The sequence below is a fragment of the Eleginops maclovinus genome, chromosome 17 (assembly GCF_036324505.1).
Source record: "Eleginops maclovinus isolate JMC-PN-2008 ecotype Puerto Natales chromosome 17, JC_Emac_rtc_rv5, whole genome shotgun sequence".
Lineage (NCBI taxonomy): Eukaryota > Metazoa > Chordata > Actinopteri > Perciformes > Eleginopidae > Eleginops > Eleginops maclovinus.
Window position 1 is genome coordinate 8,837,519 of NC_086365.1, and position 15,835 is coordinate 8,853,353.

General features: G+C 40.6%; 1 protein-coding gene across 3 annotated transcripts in view; it reads left to right on the plus strand.

Moving 5' to 3' along the window:
- Positions 1-15,835, plus strand: part of usp6nl (USP6 N-terminal like) — a 70,204-nt gene that overhangs the window by 3,674 nt on the left and 50,695 nt on the right. Inside the window, exons 2-4 of one of the 3 annotated variants that reach the window (XM_063905693.1) lie at positions 3,979-4,086; positions 5,132-5,233; positions 5,807-6,001. Coding sequence is in view for 1 of the 3 variants with exons in the window: in XM_063905691.1 (XP_063761761.1) it covers positions 4,083-4,086 (4 nt within the window). In the remaining 2 variants the exon portion in view is untranslated. The remainder of the gene's footprint in view (positions 1-3,978; positions 4,087-5,131; positions 5,234-5,806; positions 6,002-15,835) is intronic. The other 2 variants (XM_063905694.1, XM_063905691.1) reach the window with 2 other exon arrangements.

A 15,835-nucleotide genomic window follows, 5' to 3' on the forward strand; every position in this document is an offset into this window, starting at 1 on the left:
CGTCGGGGTCAACCACCACAAATTAGTTCATCTCCTTCTCCTGATCCTCTCTATCTCTGTTACAACGTCTCCACAGAGCCCTTCCAAAAACAATACAAAGAGTCAGTGTGTGCGAGATTGAAAGTGTGTGTTGTTGAATGTGCAGGTATTTTGTGTGGGCATCAGGTGGCTTCCTAAATTCAAAGGCAGGTTAGGTCCAACTCAATGCCTGTAACATAGCAACACAGACTGTAGTAGCTGTCTCTCTCAGCTATGTGTATTTCTTCTTCTGTTGTTTTTACAATATTATAACATGTTCTTTCTATGAGCAGAAATGATACATAAAGACCCATGAAAAATGCTTTTAGGTTAACTATATTTGAAGGACATACTTATCTTTAGTTTTTTGCTTCAGTTTCTTTTACTTCACAACAGATTCACAACTTTATACTTTTTCTACAGTAGCCAAATAAGAATCAGTATGGCTGGAAACAGCTAGCCTGCCAACATACCAGCCAATATAAAGTTCACCACTTACATCTTGTTTGTGGTTATAGAAGCGCTGCTTGTTTTTTTGTGTTTTTGTTAGGGTGATGACAGCATAAAATATAACGCTACAGATTAAAAGCTTCATTGGAAAACCTCAGTAAGCTTAAAATGTAAAAATGAAGACATTTGGTACAGCCGTAATGGTATCAATTCCCTGATCTGATTCTCAACAAGGAAGCAAATTATCGTAGTTCCCAAAATCAATTTTCTCTTTAAAATCTCTGCAAAAGTCTCACTTTATACCCTGCAGGTCAGCTGAAGTGTTTCAGTGTATTGCAGCAGAATCCAACTCTCTACACAAGGCACGCAGCCCACCCATATACCAGATGTAGTGCAAACACACACACTGCATTCCCTCACTGCTGTCCAGACCCTGGCACCGGGCTGCTGCTGCCTGTCTTTATTGGGTAGCTGATCCCCGCTGGCTCTGTGCTCTCTCTTTTAATGCCCAGCTACAGAGCAGCAACACACACCAGATGCTGAGCCGCCCTCTGGCCTGTGTGTGTGTGTGTGTGTGTGTGTGTGTGTGTGTGTGTGTGTGTGTGTGTGTGTGTGTGTGTGTGTGTGTGTGTGTGTGTGTGTGTGTGTGTGTGTGTGTGTGTGTGTGTGTGTGTGTGTGTGTGTGTGTGTGTGTGTGTGTGTGTGTGTGTGTGTGTGTGTGTGTGTGTGAGAGAGCTGCATTGGCTACGGACCCTGCGTCAGATGTAAGTAACCTTGTGTCCAACAAACACAGCGGTGTTTGGCAAATATGGGTTTTATAAAGGCCGATATGGATAATACTGGATAAATCTGCTACCAGCTGCCTGTTCTCACATTTCAGTTTGGACTGTTCACGTGTCAGTGGGTAGATACAGAGAGGTCTACCCAGTCTGAGGTTTACATGGTTAGTGTTTAACACTCTATAACAACAGGAACCCACACAGCTTTACAACACAGAACAAAGAGCGGCTGTTTCTCCGGAAGCATTGTGCTCCTGTGAATGGATTTCAGATTGAAGCTGCCATTAATGAGTGTTTTCTACAGTTATTAATCGTCCTACCATCAAATGTTGGTGCAGGAAATGTTCTTCAAATATATGTTGACTAAAGTTGAGCATCCTAAATTAAACATGCTGTATGTGTATAAATCTGAATTTTATAAGCCGTGATATTAGAAGGAATCACCATTTTTGAAACATTATTCACATTGAAATAGAAAATATATTAACAGAGGATCTTTACTAAACAATTCTTTGTATTGAGTCTAGTTTGAAGGCTGGTCAGCACCACGATTATTAATATATAACGATATCTTTCACATATTTAGCCTTTACTAAATATTGCACTTGATGCGATTTGAATATCCAAATTGAGATTTTCTGTATAATTGTGCATCCCTAACCCTCCCCTCATTAAAATCCAATGTGTGACCTCACAGCTCGGTGGTTGATGAGCTGTGTGGAGGACTGCTCTGTTAGGGTCAGTGCGATCACTGTCTGGTGTCTCAGCCTGGGTTAGAGGGGGACATATGGTGGATATAATCCGGGGTCACAGCCTCTACTTTAGACACACCACTCCAGGCCAAGCTGCTATAACCTGGGTCTTCACTCCCCCTCCAGACCAGGGGCTATTAGTGGTGCTTAACCCGACTCCTTATCTGTGTCTTCACAGCTAAACGCATGTGTTGTGTCTGTGCTATGTGTTCAGCACTTAGTACATTATGTAGCCTCTACCTGAATCTCTGTGGTTCCGAGTGTTTCCCTCCTGTGTTCCTGTTTGTACTTTCAGATATCTATCTTATTTCACTTTTCTCTGTATACTTTAAGCCGTTTTAGAGCTATAAGTATAGCTTGAAATATGGAAAGTGGACTGCTACTTAGAGAGGTCCCAGTTCACCTCTTAGGCCCTGCTGTGGTGCCTTTGAGCAAGGCACCGGACACCTCCAATCCCCCCCTCCCCATTGCTCCCCAGGCGCTGCACAATAGCTGCCCACTGCTCCTAGCACTAGGATGGGTTAAATGCAGAGGACAAATTTCACTGTGTGTGCTCTGCTGTGTGCATGCATGTGACAATAAAGAGGGTTTCATCCTCCGATTCTATTCTATATGTTAAGTGACCACTGATGCAACCCGGACTTTTCCTGCTCTTGAAGCTCAAGATTAAAAATGTTGGTGAAGTGGCAGGGTTTGGAAAAAATGACCTCATGGCTATAAATTATGACATTGAAATTGTGGTTTAATTGATGATATTAGGATTCACCAATTCACCAAGGTATAGTAATGCCTAATTATCAATGTACTATATGTTTTTGTTAAGTCTGTATATAAAATGTATAAGCCAGGATATCTCTGCAGCTCCAAAATACTTCATTCAAAATCGTGTTCTGACACAAATTGTACAGTTTTAACAAATATTTTGGGCCCAGCGATCTAAAAAACAACTTTACCTTGCAGTCGGTGTAGAAGAAATACACTTAATAATAATAATAATAATAATAATAAAGACACAAATAAAGATGTACCATTAGAGTGTCCCTATGCTGTTCTTTCAAACCTAGATTTTTGAATTCCTTTCTCCCTTTTTAGAGACTGCATCTAAAATCAAATGCACTCTGCTAAATAGACTTCAAACCTTTCTAAATAATTGTAAATCCAACGTCCAGGAGAATGACGGAGATAACTGCGAGCATAAGGCAGCATCAGCTCTCTCCACCTGTAGTGGAGCGTTCTGCTGACGGCCGCTGCTTTCACTCGCAGCCCGGGAGGATATTGGATTCACCGGCATCTGCAGTACTCAAGCTCATGGCAACATAAGGGGGTGGGTGGAGGGAGGCGGCTTAATTTGTACATCACCTGCATCACTCCCCCCCCCCTTTCCTGGCCACCCCTCATCCAGTAAGCATCTACAGTGATCAAATTACCCATTATTATCGCATACTATCATCAGATTACTGTTATTTACTCCAATGAGCGTGCCGATTTGGATGGGTGGATGCGCACACACACACACACACACACACACACACACACACACACACACACACACACACACACACACACACACACACACACACACACACACACACACCCAAGCTGCTCATTTCGCTCTGTCTCCAGTGAAATGTTAATGAGCAGGTCCACTTCCTTGATCAACTGTGTGTGTGGTCAATATGATAAAGTATTTGTCCGTTTCGATGACTTCTCAATACACCTGTGCACTTTTGAAAAAATGGGGCCTTATTTCTACAGAATATCAACTTTTTTTCTTATCATTTTCTCCATAAAATGCTAGAAAATTGTGAAATTTCCATTTCCCAAGCGCCAAGTGGATGAATTCAGATGTCATGTTTTATACAATAACTGAGTTGAGTATACAATAACTAATCTATATGTTTTACAGACTTGTAAGTATTTACGAGTATGCAACATGTCTGTCATTTAGATTGTTTCAATGTTTCTGTTTTCCTCATCAGGTCATGAGTGCCTCTACGAAAGACCCAGTGGAGAATAACCTCACCTGTCCAAAGCCCCGCGCTGCCTGGGCCTCACCCTGCCCCCCCACCCCTGTACTCCCACCATGAGTAAGTTTCTGTTTTTGTTAATTGTTCGTTGAACAACTGGCTGTATGCTTTTCCACTTTGGCAAGCTCCATGTTCCTGCATGTTAAAGGAAATGGGAATATTGTATGTTTATGAGTCTTAAAATCAAAGAGTGTTTACGTTTTTCTTGTTTGTACTGTGTTCAAACATCCATCCAAACACTGTTACATTTATATTACACCATAAAAACACCTGCGCTACAGCTTTTGGACGTTTTCAACCATGAAGCGCATGAACATCAGAACAGATTCCGGTTTAATACATCATCTCCATGTTGGTGGGGATACTATTAGATCCTAGAAAAAGGTGATAGTGGTATTGCATGGATGCATGTTGTGTGCAGTGTTGTAGTTCAAATACTCTCGATGTGCCTTCCTTTGCACCTCCAACCTGCCCCCCACCGATGGCGGAATCATATGGCACAGAGAGGAGCAAGTGCTGCAACCCTCACAGCCTTATTACTCATCAATCACACCGCAAAGCATGATGGGAGGGCAAATGTGCACTCCATCAGCTCCATCTACAGTACGTGTGTATGTGTGTGTGCGCTGCTATCTGCACTGCCGTATGTCAGTGTGACTGTAATGGCCTCACATGTCGGCTCAGTTTGAGTCATCCAGTAAGGCCAGGAGGCAGTATATTCTGTTAATGTTGCTCATGCACATGTGTTACATCACACACACACACACACACACACACACTGCACCACAAGACAATTTTAACCAGGAAGGGGTGTGTCCTGAACACATACATATATATGAAAACAACCAATACCAATAGAATTTGTATACAACCTTTATTTGTATTGACACTTGGATTAAAGTACATTATTGGTTAAAGTACATTATTGGTTAAAGTACATTATTGGTTAAAGTACATATTGTAAGTACATATTGTTAAAGTAACCTTGATATTTTATTTGAATCATTCATTTGGAAACAAATGCAAATGAATGATAATAATATGTAGTTGTATGCATTAGCTGACCTCAGAAACTGAGTTGAAAAACTTATTTTTTGTCATTCAGACATCTGTGACTTTACATAAATGTTCCCAACGACTTGATTAAGGCAAGCGTGGACCACAACAGAAAGGACCCCTCTGCTCATGTATTAAAAGGGAAACTTGAGTAAGTAATAAAGTAAAGTGTCTTGTGTCATTTCGCAAACATGGTTTCTCAATCTTATTTTGAATATCACACCTTTTTATTAATGAAGATTAGCAAGATAAACTTACTAATAATGATATTTTAAAGCCGTAATTGTATGACTGTTTTGTAATCATATAATGTAGAGGTCACTATTGGTGCCGTAGGAAACCCTTCAACTGAAATGACCTTCGCCTGAAATGACCTTCGCCAAGAGTGGTTGGATTGATTGTCAAAAACACCGCTGTCTCCGAATGTTCACGAAACTTGTCAGAAGAGTGTAGCATTGACTCAGACTGTACATAAGACTATAAACAGTAGAGTGTGTTTTTGTAATTGAGTTACAACAATCAAATCATTCCAGAACATTCATTCACTTGATTGAATTTGCCTAAAAGGAAAGAAAATATAAAGATGAATCTCAAATTTAACAAATCTCAAACACTGCTAAGCTAAACATGTGTGAAATATGCTAGATTTATAAGCCCTCTGATATCAGGGCTCCACATTCCAAACCCTGCCCTCTCAGACCTTCCTGCTTTCTTCACCTTTTAGCTCACTTCACAGTGAGGCTTGAACAGGAGCCAACTTTTCCGCCTGCTATTCGTCGGTGTCACCTTGTGCCATTTCACCGTGCAAAGCTGTGAGGCTGCAGATATACCGGGGAGGTGGAACTGGGTTACCAGGGCAACCCAGCGCATGTGAGGCGTTTACTTGAAGGCGATTGGATTAAACAGACGCTGCTGAAAGGTTTAACCCAATTACTGCCTTTTCCTCTCTGTGTGTGTGTGTGTGTGTGTGTGTGTGTGTGTGTGTGTGTGTGTGTGTGTGTGTGTGTGTGTGTGTGTGTGTGTGTGTGTGTGTGTGTGTGTGTGTGTGTGTGTGTGTGTGTGTGTGTGTGTGTGTGTGTGTGTGTGTGTGTGTCAAGGGCGGTTGATCTGATTGATTGGAAGTGATGAAAATGGAGGAAAGTGTGATTGATGAGCAGAGTCGTGTAACAGTGAGGAAAAGGCCACCAGCAGCTTTGTGGTGTATGTGCTGGCTGCTGCTCTCTCTAAGTGTGTGTGTGTGTGTGTGTGTGTGTGTGTGTGTGTGTGTGTGTGTGTGTGTGTGTGTGTGTGTGTGTGTGTGTGTGTGTGTGTGTGTGTGTGTGTGTGTGTGTGTGTGTGTGTGTGTGTGTGTGTGTGTGTGTGTGTGTGTGTGTGTGTGTGTGTGTGTGTGTGTGTGTTAAAGTCCCTGTCCATTAAATACATAAGGCTATATATGGTTGGGGTGAAAAAAAGGTAAACAAATGTTGAAAAGGCAGAAAACAAATGTACTTTGCTTATCTTGTTTGCAAACCCACAACTGTTAACAGCCAAATGAAATCAGATATCATCTGCCGTAAAATGAATTTAAATAAGTAAACCAATATCGGAAAGAAGTAAAAACAACAAAAGTTGTTCAGGTCAAATTTTCATAATATGGTCTATGCAAGCCTAATCCTCCTATAAACAACTTAAATGGAGCAAAATGCACAAACCGAGATAAGAGGAGTGGAATGTTGTGTTGCAGATGTGACCTGAATGTGCTTTGTAAGCAGCCGGCGCTGTGGGAGGAAGACTTTTATGCGTTTCATTATTTATCCCAACCTTTGATAGACTCTCTCTTGCCTGGAGATGTTTGACGATGTTGATATCCTGAGCTAATTACCTTAATTACACACCCAACACACACCTAACACACATACACACACATGTCCAACGGCCGGGGGGGCGGGCCGGGGTTAGTTGACAGATCTCTGAACCAGGATGGATGACTCACTCCGGATGGTCGGAATTTTAGTGGCGAAAGATTAAAAGGACGGACAAAGGAAGGAGTCAGTGCGGTTGTTAATGTAGTGGTGTCTTTTAAAGGAGCCTCACTGTGCGGTGCTATGGTGGGGGGGCTCTTAAAGTTGGTTTCTCCTCCTTCAGAGGCCCTAGATGGCTTCCATGTGCGCAGAGGTATTCTAGAAAGAATCATCATCATGTTTTTTCATTATTATACACGAGGCATCATACATTTATATTTCCTTTACAGGTTTCTCAGGGACAACATTTTCTTATATTTGATGAACTTCTGCTGTTCACTTAAAACACACCTATGCAAACTGCATGTGATGTGACCGATAATGTAAAGCGTTGAGGAAGCATCAGTCGTTGTATCTGTTAATGATACAGTGCAGCTCTGTCTGCCTGCAGCAAAACGACTCCCAGCTTTCCCCCGCCCAAACAGTGTGATAGGAAATGGATTCTCAGCAGAGTGATAACAGAGGAGAGCAGATTCATGACTATTGAGGAAGAAACACATGTACAGTTTTGACTGTTTTTTAAACAGCTACATCAGTTAAGGGACAATAATGCCTCTGCAAAGGCTTTGTATGTCAGACATAGAAATGCATGGAGAGAAAGAACAAGGAAGTAACTTCAATGTAGTTTATACGTTTCTATTTTTGTAATCATTTATAAGAATAGAAGTACGATAAAGCATGCCGTGATAATGAGGCATCAATAATTAAGACAATAATATATAATAATTAAGTTAATTAAACGTAAAGAGAAGCAGTTTTTCCCTTTTAAAGGTTCATTAACAATCAAGTTTGACTACTTTGATGCCAGAAAACAATATTTCTGTTCGTCCAAAAGGTTATACAGTAATTACTCATGTGCCACAGACCGTCAGATGGCATAGACAACTTTGTTTTTACGGAGCCCCGTTGTCGCATTCATGTTTACGTCTGCGGCGCCATCTTGTAAACAGGCGCCATGATCTCGCGAGAATTTATACATCTTACAAGATCAGCGCCCTCATAGTGTATTCTTATAGAAAAACCCCTGAAGTGTAAAATGTACTTTTTCCCTTAGTTTTTTACTTCAAAAAGAAAGTAACCAATGACCAAGTGCTTTTCAGTTGTTTCAACATGTTATTTTTTGCACAAGTTAGCATAAGAGCATAATCATAAGAACTTGTTGATACTTTCAAGATATTTCTGGCTTAATGTTCCTCAAGAGTATCAAGCTCGCCCTCTTCTTGTCCCAACCGGATCATACGATGTCCTGTCCTCCTCTGTTAAATATTTTCAATGTATTATGTCTCAATCATCAGTCATCCATTTCCTTTCACTGTTTCTGAGTGAATTTAAAACAGAGGAAGAGCTCAACAAAGTGGTAACTTGAGCTCAGAAAGGTCACATTTCCATATATCCAAATGGCTGAGATGTGACATTTAAATATCATATTTTAGATTTAACATTTTGTGATTATGAGTACATGACCCGATATGTGAGAATTGAAATCTTACAAATGAACTTAAATGCAAGTTCTCAGTGTATTTTCTCAAAAGCAGCCCTAAAATGACTTTCTTTCAGGATCCATTTTGGAATTGAAACTGAAAACCCACCCTGTTTTGAAACTGATTCACTGGCACTCAAAATGATTTGGCTTATTTAAAGCAAATGTGCCTGCAGGATTGTTGTTTTTCAGAGGGTTTTGCCTTATGCTCTTACTGCCATGTGCTTTTTCTTTCTAAATAACATAAAATGTAATGGTATCTCCCAAAAAACCTCTTAAAATGTGATGCAAGTTTTTTTCTGACTTCTGAACTCACTCGTAGGAGCCTTTGAGTAGCAGCTAACGGACGGCTCCAATCTTTTAACCTGGCCTTCGCCTATTACACACACACACACACACACACACACACACACACACTCACACACACACACACACACACACACACACACACACACACACACACACACACACACACACACACACACACACACACACACACACACACACACACACACACACTCTCCTTCATCTCCTTGTCAGAAGATGATTGATGTCATTGGGTGGCATGCTAGGCACACAGTGTCTGGGTGCGGTGCAGGATAATTATCTCTTCTTCAAAGCCTCATCTGGCCTCCATCTGCTGGCCTTTAGCATCGTTAGCACAGCCACAGAGAACAGAGAGGTTCTAACTATCCTGCTAGATTTGCAATATGTACTAAAAGTCTTCTTGGCATGCAGGTTAGTTTTGAGCCACAGCCTGATTTACTTTCATTCCAAGCAACAGACTCTCTATTGCTAGCAACAGAGAAGTTCTGTTGGAGAAGTTTGTCCAAACACACACACCTGAGAACTGCCTTCTTGGGGGAAGGCAGTGTACCCATCCCAAACACTTTTTCCAAGCCAGCCATCTGTAAACTATCGATTTCCTCTACTTAATGACTACTGATGGTGTTAATGTCTCCCCACAGTGCATGACATGCTCCGCCCAAGACATTGCGGTTTAAAGTAGCTCTAAACATGTGTTCATATTGGAAATAGCACTGTGTTTAAGCACTGCTCCGGTGGAGGAACCTTTTTCGAGGACCACCCAGTTGGTGAGGGGGTTGATGTGTGAATCCAACCCAAATAAAACCCACATCTACCCACATGCATTTATTCAAGGACCTATGTATTACCAGATGACGTTGCACTGTTGCAGCAACAGTTGGGCCACGTTCAACATTTTTGTCAAAACCCCAAAATTGTTTCTATTTAGGTACATTTTTGAAAATACCCTACTTTCTGGCGGAGAGTTAGAGGAGAAGATAGATATCACCCTCTCTGTCTGTCAAATTAAAAACAACGGTCAGCAGACAGCTAGATTAGCTTAGCACTAATACTGTTCACAAATGGAATGAAATGACTACGCTGATTTTAAAGGTGCTTTTAGGCAGATTTGGTTACCATTGGACAGAGCCATGCTAGCTGTTTCCAGTCTTTAACATAAGCTAAGGTAAGCAGTATTTTTACTAGCTGGATAAGAGGATTACATTTATATCTTCGTCTCTTCTCCAGCAACAAGTGAGTACTTTTATTTCCAAAATGACAAACTACTTTTATTAAATTCAGCAATTTCAACAGAAGTGGTTTTGTTGCATTTAAGCGCATTCACATCCCTTAAGTATCTGAAAATAGTAACTAAACTGGCAAAGTAATTTCATTTTCTCTATTGTTCAAATAGAACCATAGCAGCACAGTTGTTGTGTGGGGAATTTTCTGATTTGCTCAATCCCGTTAACTGCTACATTTGCTCAGTTGATAACCCACATTTCTGACAGAACTTGAAGGCAGCATTTGTTCTCGTGTTATTCCCCTGTTAAACTCATAAGCCCTACAGTGATGATGACACCTCTCCTTCTTACTTCACTCTGGCTCCAGGTAGTTAGAGCCTCTCTGCCCACAGGATGACTCAAGGATAATTAGAGAGATTGGTATTTGCTTGTTCAGAAAGCACCTGAGGAAACGGTTTGGGTATGTTGTTGTAACACGGGTTGGGCAGGTTTATTAGCCTGCTGTACTTCCTCAACTCCAAAGACTTACTACCTGGAGCATGTGGTGAATTTGAACTTGAATGGATGTGAAGGATTAAGATAGATTAATTTAGATTACATGACATGTTGTTTTCATTAATGCCACTGTTTCAAATCCACATCCAAGGTCTCCCACAGAGAGGAAGTGAAGGCTGCCTCTGATGTGACATTAACACAGGAGGTTTTAAAAACACTGTGTTTTCACTGCGTTCTCAAAATGGTCATCAAATCTGAGCTTTGTACTCACAGAATGCTCCCTAGTGGTGTTTTTCACTGGCTGCTCTATCGGCATGACCCAGAGATTTCCTACACCACCAAAGCAGAAGAATAGCATTCACTATAAAGCAGAAACAATCAAAGAAGTTTCCTTAGTTCTGTTCACAGCATTGTTGATGGCATCTGCAATGCAATTGGGAACTACTATGATGGAAGCTATAACCATTTTGTTTTAGTGTTTAAGAATGCAAAGTTCAAGAGCATAAGCATATTGACCTAAAAATCCCACCTCAGGTTCCATTAAGTGGCTGGAGATTTAAACAGTATCTAACAATATTTGTCATTAGATACAGATTGCCACATTTCAGTTTTAGAGGTTTGTATGCTTTATACTGCAAGTGAACATTTAACATTAGAGGCAAAATATGTAATGATATGATAAGGCAAGCTTTCACTGAATGGATCATGGTCAAGAACTCTCATGAATTTAGATTTAGGTTTAGAAGATGAAATACTCCCTAATGATGCATCCTTTGGGTTCTTCAGTATCCCAAAGTGTATTGTGGATCCCTTGTCTGTGTTAAAGGACCAGGTTTGGATTCATCACTTCTTGCTAAAGGAAAATCATGCCAGATTGAATGAACTCCTAACCATCTGCCTTCTTCTCTTTTCAATGCTGTTCTCTTCTGCATCCATGAATCTTTTTCCATAAAGATAACTTGTCCTTGTGCAGCTTGATCAACACATTTTTGCTGCTTCTATCAAACACTGCCACATTGAAAAGGCTAGTTTTTTTGTATACTGGGAATAGAACTGAACTCTTGAGTATTTCACTTAAAAGCAAAATGCTTTTTTTCTACTCTGATAGAAGTCCTTCATGTCTTTCAGTTTGCTCTGTCCTCCTTTCGCTATGTTTTGACACCATGTTCCACATCGCTGTTTTACTTCAATTCATGCCAATTTGTTTGAATGAGAACTGAAGGTTGGTATCTGCGTGCTGTGTGTGTGAAATGTGTGTGATGTGATGCCAGCTGTGTGGTGGAATGCGGTTTATTCCAGCCGCCGTTCCTCTCAGCATATTCTGTCCTTTCCTGCGGCGATGAATGATGCTCGGATGTCATGTGTGTGTTGAGTTACAGGAGGAGAGGGGTAGTGGTGGTGGTGGTGGTGGTGGGGCGAGAGGGGTTTACAGGAAGGAAGCCTTGCTGGAATATGATCACATCTCCATGTAAACAGGGCTGCAGTAGGAAATGGATCCTCAGGGCGTCAGCCTCCACACACTGAGGCCACCACTGTAAGATAAAATAAGTACTGATATAATGTCAACACTTGCTTATTTATCAGGTTTCTCCATAGATTGGACCTTGTTTTAAGTCTTTCCTCCTATGATTTCATGGATTAGATTGAGATGTGATGAATCCTGTGGTGGTGTGTAAAACTTTAAACCTAATATAGTTTAGAAGTATAGAACAGGAACTTAACTCTTCTTTATGTTCCTCAATCTCTTGTAATATTTAATGTATGTCACTTTCATTTAGTACTTATTAGTTTGTCTTTGTCAATTTGTATTTATTTAATTGATTTATTTTATAGATTAATTTATGAATAATATCTTCTGTTAACTTATTTTCGATACTGATACTGTTCAATGCAATCCTGATCTTTGATGTGATCCTTTTTATTTTTCTAAAGGCACATTTATTTTCGGTAAGTGTAAATGAGTGTTGTCTGATTGGTGTGAGGAATGTATTAACCTTTGGTTCATTGAAAACATTTGAAAGGACAACAAATTATTAAGGTGTGGCCTACAACGTGACTTCATGTACAATTTGTTAAAGGTGCCATATAATGAGCACCTTAACTTCCTGGAAAACCTTGAGTCTTTAATGATGACCTCACGCTGCCGAGTACAGGTGTGGACTTGAAGCTATTTATGTCGACAAGAATTGAACAACTCGTTACCTGGAGCTTTTCATAACGTTAGCTTCAACAGGGCTTCAAGTATCCTTTTTCCCTGTTGATTAATCCTTAGATTTTTCTTAATTGATAAATTGATTGTTTTGTCCATAAGATGTCAGAAAAGGGTTAGAAATGCCCCAAAGTTTAGTTCAACTTCACTGTGTTTTACAATCCAGTGGGTACAAATATGTCATTTTATGTGCTTTGCAGGCAAGTGGCTGTGCTGCAGATGAAGTGGAAAAGGCAAGGTGGTCATTAATTTTTGTCTGATACTCATCTGAGGAACAAGATTATACCCCAACAAACTGGGTTGCTAAGGCTGCTAGTAGGCCTTAAACAATAGTGACACCGCAAAATCTTTTAATTCTGGTGAATCCAGATTCCTCTTACTGGACTCTTACAAGGGAAATACTGATGAGCTCCTTTACATCTTGGCTTAGGGTTAGGGTTGTCCAAAAATAATTCTTCAGTGCTCTCAAAGACGTGGTTGTCCTGTTTAGTATGCAGGTTAAAGTGGTTGCTTCTTTGTTTGTTGTAGAAACCGTTGTTGTGATGTGACGACACATCTGTTCAACTAAATTGAAAACAATACGGTGCTGACAAACTCTGGAAAGTACCAGGAACTTGGATGGTCTATAGCTTCAGAAACAGTATGTCCCACTGACAAATCCAAGCCCAAAGTGGGCAGTTCCATCAACAGCCCTTCTTCCCAGGCTGCAGGTGAAAAAGGTAAGCACTGTGCCTGGTTATTTCACTGCTGCTGGGCTGGCTTTCCTTGTGGCTGCACTTTTATTCAGCTATATTACACAGCTCAAAGTGGACCTGGGTATTTTATAGAGGCTTGGTGTTTTATATATTTGCTCTTTACTTTTGATGTTCTTGGCAAATTCCCAGCAGACCTACATACAAGTTATTTTTTGGGAAAAGCAGGTCGTGTGGCTGTGTGGAAAGAGGGAGCATCACACAGAGTAAATGACATTATCAAGCCATAAAATAAAAACATTAACTTTCATATCAGGTTTATAGAGAGAGCGAAACAGAGAGCCGCGACTCCCTGCAGCTTTGGGGAAATTTAGTTTGAATCGCTCAAGCTGCAGTTATATCACAAATATTCAGTCTGTTGCACTGATTTGAAATGGTTTCACCAGTTTTATACCAACTAAGTACTGAACAGTGGATGATATGTGCAGCTACATTCTGCAAACATATAAAGAAGAATGAAGAATTTTTGGGATAAAACTGAATAAAATACCTACAATGACATTTTAAAGGAACAGAACTGCATCGGGCAACGTTTGATAACAACCCCCACAGTTTTCTCTTTCAAAGCAGAAGTAATGACATTTCCTCATCACAAGCTTTTCATGGCCTCTCTCTGTCTTTCGTTGCCATGGTGAACTGCTGTTTTTGGCAGCGGCAGCCCCTTAGAAAGTTTAGTTCATCAATACATAATGTCTGGACTTCAGACGATGGGATCTGGTACAACGAAGGAAGCTTTGCTGCGTTTGATTGTGACATTTGTAGCATTTTAGATAAGAAAGTTACTTGATTTTGTATAAACATTATCAAAGGTAAGTGGGGTCAAAGGGTAGACAGCGTATAGTGCTCAATTCTTAGGAGCTCTGACAAAAAATTGTGAACAAACTGAAAATCTTATCATCCTTTAAAACATTTGCATACTCGGCATGAGAAGTCATCTTACTGAAAACAAGTGAACAGGGAAACACACACACACACACACACACACACACACACACGCACACACACACAGCAGCCAGTGACAAACATCTCACTGCCTGTCACCCCGTGATAAACGACACAGGCCCTATCGACCAATGTCAAGCGGGATACACCTGATCGACTGTGTGATGTATAAAAGTGTGTGTGTGTGTGTGTGTGTGTGTGTGTGTGTGTGAGAATAAATGAGAGGGAGACCGAGAGGGCGAGCATGGAGCATTGTGGGTAATATTTGTTGACTCCCATGCTGGTGATCCCATATTGTCGTAGATCTTCGGGGCTGTCACCGCTGCTGACGTCAAACCCCCGCTTCTTCCTCTTCTTGCCCTCTGCTGCTTTACCAGCTGTTTGTATTTACTGTTGCCTTGTAAACACTCACACATTCGTGCATTCACACACATCTGTTGTCTGAGGTCTCAATAGAAGCTCCTGAATCTCCCACCTTTGTGGTAAACACGGTGGCTGTTTGCTGGGTGGCTGGGTCATGCAGGCCTGGGAGAGGTTAGCGGATCACTCTTGATTTATTGGCCTCTGGTGCAGGCCATGTTTGGAGTGTTTTGTGTGAACTCTAGAACATTTACTCCTTTTTTATTTATTTTTGGATAATTATAGAGAGGGTACTGCTTAGTGAACTATTGCAAAAACCTCTAAAAAAATTGAAGTTCGGGAGGATATCTGTCATCTTTAAGAGGAGTATGGCATGCTTTGTTAGGAGTTATGATCTCATTATGGTTTGCAGAAATGGAGTTGGACTCATCTTTACCCTTATGAGTGTACCACTTATGAGTCATGTTTACAAATGCTGGTTGGCATTTATGGCAATGTAGCGAAACCAAACAAACCACAAGCAAAAAATGCAACAAATTGAACTTAACCATTGTGGTTCAAAACAGTGTCAGCCAAGCTCTCAGTGAACTTTCATAACAAGCAAGTCTGAGATCTGCTACGATGCACTCGATGTATTGCTACTATAAAGTACACCTTCATAAACACAAGACTAAATGCTTTACTATCAATAAGGGTTCTGGATCTTTAGCTGTTTATAAAAGGTGAGGACAGCTTTGTACATGCAAGACCTTATTAAGCATGTATTCTGACACTAAATGTCACCCTGACATTAAGTGATTTCTTATCATTCTTTGAAGGACTATTAAAAAGAAGAAGAATTCTAGCGTCTATTGAGTGATAACAGTATTAGCCTTCAGAAAGCCATGATTTAATAAATGTTCTCATTAAGACATGCCCTTGCATCAAATGAGGATTTATTTTTGGGCCAAAATCTGTTGAAGGGA